This window comes from Herpailurus yagouaroundi, unplaced genomic scaffold (assembly GCF_014898765.1).
Source record: "Herpailurus yagouaroundi ecotype Mexico unplaced genomic scaffold, PumYag 77, whole genome shotgun sequence".
NCBI classification, from domain to species: domain Eukaryota; kingdom Metazoa; phylum Chordata; class Mammalia; order Carnivora; family Felidae; genus Herpailurus; species Herpailurus yagouaroundi.
The window spans coordinates 103,077,351-103,085,787 of record NW_024412388.1 but is presented as its reverse complement, the minus strand read 5'-3'; the positions used below and the strand labels follow the sequence as shown (position 1 = coordinate 103,085,787).

At 51.9% G+C, this 8,437-nt stretch overlaps 1 protein-coding gene across 3 annotated transcripts in view; it reads left to right on the top strand.

Moving 5' to 3' along the window:
• Positions 1 to 7,083, top strand: part of ZNF697 (zinc finger protein 697) — a 27,867-nt gene extending 20,784 nt beyond the window's left edge. For 2 of the 3 annotated variants that reach the window (XM_040471470.1, XM_040471471.1), the window contains exons 2-3: positions 3,954 to 4,234; positions 5,615 to 7,081. In XM_040471470.1, coding sequence (XP_040327404.1) covers positions 3,991 to 4,234; positions 5,615 to 7,035 — 1,665 coding nt within the window. In that variant the 5' untranslated portion in view covers positions 3,954 to 3,990 and the 3' untranslated portion in view covers positions 7,036 to 7,081. Of the gene's footprint in view, positions 1 to 3,953; positions 4,235 to 5,259; positions 5,388 to 5,614 lie in introns of those variants that run through there. The other variant, XM_040471472.1, reaches the window with a different exon arrangement.
• The last annotated feature ends 1,354 nt before the right edge of the window (positions 7,084 to 8,437 follow it).

Below are 8,437 nucleotides of genomic sequence, written 5' to 3'. Positions count from 1 at the left end.
AAAAAAAAAAATTAAAAAAAAAAAAAAAAGAAAATATTGCAAGTTCTAAAAGCTAGGATTTGAGCAGCCTTGGCCAAGTTGACTGATCCCATCCTGAAGTGATCTGCACCCAAGAGAAATGTGTGGGGGGAGGGGGTGGGCATTTGGGGAGTTAACCGCTTGCTGTGCTAGTTGAGGAAACAGGCTGCAGTTGAAAATGTCTAACGAAGCTGACAGGGGTGCCTCGTTGGATTAACTCTCCCGTGTACCGTATGGCAAGCCAGAAGAGGACTCAGGTACATTCAGACCCAGCCTGGCTCCAGAGGGGGCAGATACTTAAAGTCACACAGCACAGTGGCTGTGCTGGCCAAAAACCTGGGCTCTTCCCCATTGCTGCTAGTGCAATGATTAGAAATAGATGCAGAATTAGTCTTGTCTGCCTGACTGCTCCCACCATTGCCTGTTTGGTTCCCCCCACCCCACCCTACCCTTAAACTTCTAACTCTTCTGCCTGGGAGGAGGCTGTCCCTTACACACAGTGGAAGTCAGGGTTTACTGAGCCATGCACCTCATTCAGCTTGCTTATACATTCTGAATACAGGATCCCTTCTTAACATCCCCAAACCAATATGGAACTGAATCTTCTTCCCTCACCCCTGCTCCCCCAAGCAGCTAGCCCCTCCCTGGTGGTCGTGTCCATAGGGTGGGCTGTTCATTAATAGAGCCTTTAGTTGCCAGGCCAAAGGAAGCTCTGCTTGTAAGACTATACCATTTATTACGTCTCTATGCCTACGGCTTTTACAATCTTATAGGATATAAGGAACAAATCTAACAGGCCAGGCGGTACCATGCTTGTTCTTACGGGTGCAGAATCTGAGGATGAGCAAGTTTAAGTAACTTGCACTAGCAGAGTAGTGGACAGAGAGGAGAGGATTTGAACCTCGGGCAGTCTAGCCGCACATCTGTCACGGGGCCCTGCTACCCATTCGTTATCCACCCCTTGGCCTTGCCCAAGAAAACACGTTGCTAGCTTTTATTTTGAGAATGAATGGGAAAGGAGTTGGAACAAAAAGTGCTTACAGCACTATTGACGGACACTTCAGTTATACCGCAGTGTTTAGATAACGGGTCTAAAGATGAAGTCTTCTCTGGATGGAGACAGACACAACTTCTGTCCTTGTCTTTTTGTGGTTTTTAAAATAATTGTAGTCTTTCCTTTAGTGTATTTTGTCACATTAGAGACAAAGTTGGCTTTTTTGCTGATAAAAAAAAAAATGTATCTTTATTGTAGAAAATACAGATGTTCACAAAAAGGAAGAGTGACCCCAAGTGACACACTAGGCTTCTGGCTAAGAAGATGGGCCCTGGAATTCTCTACTGAGGGGCTCAAATCTCTGTGGTGCCCCTGATGACTTATATGACCTTGAGCTAGTCACAGTTTCTGTGCCTGTATCTTTGTCTCCGGAGTTGAAGATCATACCCTTCATCATTGGGTTAAGATTAAATGATGCACAACCCTTACAAGTGGCCAAGAGATGGCTGATTAGCAGCTCAATAAATAATGTTCTGGTTTTCCCCTCTGAACCTGTATATGTGTGTGTAGATACACATATACTAGTATGCATATACTAATAAAAAATGAGTTTTTTTTTTAAAGAGCAGCTAGTTTTCACCTAACAATATATCATGACTGCTTTTCCTTACTTCTAAATAGCCTTCTCTGTTATTTGATGGCTGCCTGGGACCCCATGATGTGAGGGCATGAATGGAACTGAATCCATGCAGATTTCCAGGTCTGCTCTAACATTCATGCACTTGCAAATAAATCTGAGTAGATGTTGCACCATGAGTGGTGTCGCTCTAGGTGCCAGGAGCTTCCCACCCTTTTTAGAGCATACCTAATCTTCCCTGTCCTGGTGCAAATGAGGATCTGGGCATGTTCCCTTTGGGAGCTCAGAACTTTCTTCATTCTGAGTGTGGCAGCTGTGAACTTCTATATTCCAGCCCCATCTGGGGAACTCAGCCTCTGCCTCTTTTCCTTCCTCCCGTTTAAATCTATACAAACTATGTTTCTTTGCTTAGTATCTCTGGTATGCATTATCTCTTGGTTCCTGAGAAATCGCAAATCAGAAAGTACTCTCATTCTGTGTTTGCTCTGAGGTACTCAGAAGGTCTTGTGTCCTTTTTAAAAGGGTTTAGAGGTGAAATGCTAAGCTTCAGCTCAGCAGGGAGCCTGATGTGGGGCTCGATCCCATAACCCTGGGGGCTGAAATCAAGAGTCAGATGCTCAACTGAGCCACCCAGGCGTCCCAGAACCTGCATTTTGAACTGTATATATTCTAAAGGAGCTCAGCAACATTCCTGGACACTGCTGACTGAACATCCTCAGACAAAGCCATTTTCTTATGATGTTTAAGGGACAGGCATGAGTTTTCACTCTAATCTAGGGAGTATATCCTCACCTTTGAGAAAGGATAGAATTTGCTACTTAGGGCAGCGAATCTGCCAAAATTATGGTGGTGCCCCTGTGTCTGAGGTATGCTGGAAACGGCATCATGACTTCAACAGAAATAATCTGTGTATTTCATATTAAAAATAGATGGGGCGGCTGGGTGGCGCAGTCGGTTAAGCGTCCGACTTCAGCCAGGTCACGATCTCGCGGTCCGTGAGTTCGAGCCCCGCGTCAGGCTCTGGGCTGGTGGCTCGGAGCCTGGAGCCTGTTTCCGATTCTGTGTCTCCCTCTCTCTCTGCCCCTCCCCCGTTCATGCTCTGTCTCTCTCTGTCCCAAAAATAAATAAACGTTGAAAAAAAAATTATATTAAAAAAAATAGAAATGACAGGTATATTCCCGTGAGGATCAATTTGTAAAAAACTCAAGAGTTATCAATTCCTCTCTACAGTGTTTTCCAAAGCACTTTTGTTAATGTTTCCTTTGGACATCCTCCCTGGGAGAAAGGCTAAGTAGCATTGTCCTCCTTGCACTGATGAGGACACTAAGACACTAAGACAGGTGAACTGACTTGCCTTGGGCCTTGGAGTAAGGCTGGCAAGAGCCTACAGAACCAGGGTTGCCTTGGGGAAGTCCTCTCAATAGAGGCAGGAAAAGCTCCCAGCCAAGGAAAGAGCATCTTGCTAGTTCAGATGCTGCTGAGGCATGGAAAGAGCTGGACACTTCAGAGTCTCAGTTCAAGATCTTTGCTGCCTTGAGCTGAGCTGTAGGAGTGATGGATGGCAGGAGCCCATTAGTTTTGGCTCAACTGCTCAGTCTTGGCAAGGGGCCTTTAAACCTGATGTCTAACAAAAGTTTTAGGAATCCGATGTCATTTTCTTCCTGCAGTTCACATGTTGGCCTGTTCTGTAGAGGGGTTACCAACTATGTAAGGGTCATGTTCCTGTTAAGGGCTTTCTACAATTAAAGTATATTATATAAGGCAAAAGATGTAATGAGGCTATAGAGATGGCTTCTAATATAGAGGGTCCCTGCATCTGCCTCCACCCCTAGCTGACCTGCTACAGCTTGAATTATCTTGACTCACTGCTCGTAGGAGAGCGGTAGGTCCTCATTGGTTTAATGAGGTTTTCCTGCTTAGAAGTTAGTCTAAGGCTAACAGGGCCTTCTTTTTGAGCTTTATGTTTTCTCAGCTGAAAACTGGGTGCAGCCACCATGAAGGCTAAAAAGCCATGTTGATAGAATAATCCACTTCAGATACGGAAGCAGATTAACCTGTATCCAGCGGGAGTCAGCATGTTAGCCTCAGAGTGCCACTGTTCCTACACCACCCAGACCAGCCTCCTTTGCACTCAGTTCTGTGCATCTTAAAATGAGAGGTGGAGCAGAGATTTGCCATCTGGGGCATGGAACTCTACACGTTTTCTTGGACTGTGCTACTGATTTTCATGGAAATCCAAGCCAGATACGGTGAGGGCAGGAGGCCAGACTGACGTGACCTTTATCTGTGTTTTGTCTGGAACAGGGGTCCCTGGTCCCGTCCCTTGTCCTGTTCTTCCCGGATGGAACAAGAAGATAAACAGGGTGTGTGTGAAGCCCAGGACTCAGAAGACGAGGGGATGGGCTCTGATTTTGAGAACTCTGAAGACAGGGAACGGGACCCAGAAGAAACGGGAATGGGCTCTAATCCACAGGATGCACTCAAGAGACAAGACCACCCAGAGCCAAAGATGGGCTCCAACCCACAGGACGCAGCTCTAGGAAGGGACCCAGAGGAGAGGGAACTGGTGTCTGACATCTGCCCAGGTGAGGACGAAGCTGGCATTTCCTTGGAAGTTGTCCCACTCACCATCATTTCTAGCTCCTCTAGAGTTAGAACCAGGGGTGGCATTCGTTGCGGGAGAGTCCTTTAGTGGACACCATTAAACAGATTCGGTGCCACTGAAAGCCTGAGGAACAGCCTCTTCTTGAGTCCAGCCTGAGGTGGGATGTAACTGGTTAACACGGGTGAAGAGGGTAACTCACTGACGCGGCACTTTACAGGATGCAGAACACTGCTATAAATGAACACCTGGAACCACACGAGAGGGAACACAGCTAGGATCAGAACCTACCTCATCAGGGTGTTGGGAGAGTTCAGATGAGTTGTGCATAAAAACTTAGCACAGCACTGAGCAAACAAAGCATCCAGGTGTTTACAGTTACAGTCATCATCTTTGTTTGCAGATAAGTAAACTCAGTGGTAAGTGACTACCCAGGTGCATGTGGATAATGCCCAGAGGGCTCAAGGCCTCTGCTAAGTCCCTTGCTACTCCTGACCTGGAAAGAGTAAGTGCTGGCCCTCCATCCACCTCCTTGGTTCCACCTTTGGGCATTCGTTGCTTCATACTGCCCTGTGCGTGCCTGGGGGACAGAAGTGAACTCAAATACCTTATGGCCAAGACTGTGGAGTTACATTCCTTCCCCTGTGACACATCCTGGACTTCCTGCTGCCCTCCCCTGCAGTGTGCACAAGCACGTGGTCTTTTCATATCCTAGTAAGCTTCCGGAGTGCCCTCTGCTTAGAGATGGCCACCAGAGACGGACAGGTGTGCGTTTTGAGTCAGTCTCTAAGCTCTAGGCCCTGCGCTCACTCTCCCTGCCCGGCCTACATAGTAAAGCCCTTAAGTTGGGGTTGGTTGTTGTTCCACCCCAATAAATTATAAAAATCAGCCCATTACCTGGTTAGGACAGGTGGTCTTTTCTTGTGGTTGGCTGGACTGGTCTTGTCTTTGGAGGCCAGGGCCTGGAAACGCATTGGGAGCTGCTAGAGTGAGCCAATCTGTCCCTAGATCCCACAGAGCCCCACCTGCTCAGACTTGACCATTTCAAGCCGACTGTCAGGCCTTCAGATGTGTACCGTGGGTGGGGCCTGGGCCCAGAGGCAGCTGCTGGAAGAATTGGCCCCCCAAGGGAACAGGTGAGTGAGCCTTTCCCAGGTTTCAGAGCCCACTCTCAGGTAGGCCTTCCCCAGGAGGTACCAGGTGGGAAAGAGGCTGGAATCGTGGGGGCCCTGGAGAGACAGGCTTGAGAGTACCTGGGGAAGGGGATCACTCCGTGGCCCACACTCTAAGAGGCTGGTCTCCTCTAGGTTTACCTTTGAGCGCCAAGTATGGTCACCCCCCACTGCCACCTTTTCTGTTGCAGAGGGGCTGCTGAGTGAGGAAGAAGGGGCTGCTCTCCGCGAGGAAGAAGATTACCCATCTGGTGTAGCTGAGATGGCGATGTTCCCGGGACTGTCTGAATCGGACAGCATTTCCCGCAGCCCCCGGGAAGAGGAGGAGGAGGAGGAGGAGGAGAGCGCTGGGGAGAACCCGCTAGACGAAGAGGAGCAGCCGCCCCCTCCCATGCTTCCCTGGCGGCGGCACCTCTCCCTGGGGAGTCGGCAACGGAGCGACAAGCCTGCCCACCGCCGCTTCCGCCGGCTCCACCATCCCATGGCCATGGACCTCGGGGAGCTCGACAGCCTGATGGCCAGCATCATGGACGCGCCCACCATCTGCCCCGACTGTGGCGAGAGCTTCAGCCCCGGCGCCGCCTTCCTGCAGCACCAGCGCATCCACCGCCTGGCCGAGGCCGCCGCCGCCGCCAGCCTGGAGCCCTTCGGCTTCGCGGGCGAGTGCGGCGCGGTAGTGGGGATGGTGGGCGTGGGCGTGGCGGGGGGCTTTGGGGCGGGGCCCGCGCTGGCCCGGCCCCCGCGCGAGAAGCCCTTCCGCTGCGGGGAGTGCGGCAAGGGCTTCAGCCGCAACACCTACCTGACCAATCACCTGCGCCTGCACACGGGCGAGCGGCCCAACCTGTGCGCCGACTGCGGCAAGAGCTTCAGCTGGCGCGCCGACCTGCTCAAGCACCGGCGCCTGCACACGGGCGAGAAGCCCTACCCCTGCCCCGAGTGCGGCGAGGCCTTCAGCCTCAGCTCGCACCTGCTGAGCCACCGCCGCGCGCACGCGGCGGCCAGCGGCGCGGGGGCGGCGGCGCTGCGGCCCTTCGCCTGCGGCGAGTGCGGCAAGGGCTTCGTGCGCCGCTCGCACCTGGCCAACCACCAGCGCATCCACACGGGCGAGAAGCCGCACGGCTGCGGCGAGTGCGGCAAGCGCTTCAGCTGGCGCTCGGACCTGGTGAAGCACCAGCGCGTGCACACGGGCGAGAAGCCCTACATGTGCTCCGAATGCGGCGAGACCTTCAGCGTCAGCTCGCACCTCTTCACGCACAAGCGCACGCACTCGGGCGAGCGGCCCTATGTGTGCCGCGAGTGCGGCAAGGGCTTCGGGCGCAACTCGCACCTGGTGAACCACCTGCGCGTGCACACGGGCGAGAAGCCCTTCCGCTGCGGCCAGTGCGAGAAGCGATTCAGCGACTTCTCGACGCTCACGCAGCACCAGCGCACGCACACGGGCGAGAAGCCCTACACGTGCATCGAGTGCGGCAAGAGCTTCATCCAGAGCTCGCACCTGATCCGCCACCGCCGCATCCACACCGGCAACAAGCCGCACAAGTGTGCGGGCTGCGGCAAGGGCTTCCGCTACAAAACGCACCTCGCGCAACACCAGAAGCTGCACCTGTGTTAGGGCTGGGCCGCAGGGAGGCTGCCCTGGGGCTGGGGTGGGGGGAGCATGCAGGGGAATAGATGTTCTGGGGATAGGCCATGTAGAAAGAAATGGGAAGGGGCGGGAGGGGCAATCGGAGAGTGACGGGGGAGTCTTTTGGTGTTAGGGGGTCTTGAAGGGGAGGGTTGACTAAGCGTTGTTTGGGGGTGTTATATTTTGCCTGCCTCCTCCCCCAGGAGGGCACGCTTGGGGGAGATGTGCTTGAGCGCGAAGACTTCTTCAGGTGCACGCAGTAGGGGGTGAAGAGCACGGGGGGCGGGGTGGGGGGGGAGCAGGCGCTTTGAGGACCTTGAAGAAGAGGGGGCGGGGTGGGGGAGTGAACAGGATGGCAGGCAATAGGGTAGGTAGGGTGGTGATGGCCTGTGAATATCGGGAGAGGGCGTGGTTAGAGTGAGGATTATGGGATAAAATAAAAGGAAGGTATGAATATTTCTATCCTGGTCTCACCAGGCGTTAAGTCAGTGTTGGAACCTTGCCCTCCCAACAGCTGTAGTCCCATGAAAAGTAGACGAAACCTTGTCGATCCTATGGGGGAGGGTATTTCATATATTCTTCCCTTCTTTTCTCTGAGCCACAGTTAGCTGCTATTTTGAGGCATCCAGGGGAAACTGGGCAGGAAAGCTACACACTCTGTTTTCAAACGCAACACTGGGGTTTAGAAATGCGTTCGTAACTGGTTTTAAGATGACCTGGGTAAGCTTGGTCCTGCCCCTGGCTCTTTATTACTTCCTTTAAAATAGTCTATCTCCATGCTAGGTCAAGGTGGTCCATGTGGAAGGCCGGTGTGTGCCAAGCCAGGTATTTGAGGTCTCACTTGTGAGGTTCTAAGTGCAGGAAAATGAAACAGTCCCAGCTGTGTGTGACTTTCCCCTTCCCAGGTCAGCATGATGCTTGTTTCAGACCAGTGACCTGCTACAGAAGTCAACCAGCTCAGAGTTCTGCTAGCCTTACATGAGAAATCCGGGAAAGCAAATGGTCACATGTTGGGGTACAAGGCTTCTTTGTCTCATTTGCCTTCACTCTGTATCCAGTGCACCCCTCCCACCTTGGTAGTAATGGAGGAGGGAATGGAACAGCCACCTCTATCCATTTTGATACGGGCTTTTGGTCTGAGTAGAAATTTCTTTTTGTTACACAGGGAGGCACAGTAGAAAGCTTAAGGCTTTACACCAGAAGGGCACAAGCAGGGAGAGGTGTAAATGCAACATTGCCAAATAGCACAAGGAATGAATGTTTTCTGGTTGTTATATGAATGCCAAAACAGCACTTTTATATTTGTAAAGTGCTTTATGCTTTTTAATGATTGTTAGTTGTTTCTCACATCTTTGTGAGGTAGATCAGTATTATGATCGTAGGGAAGGCC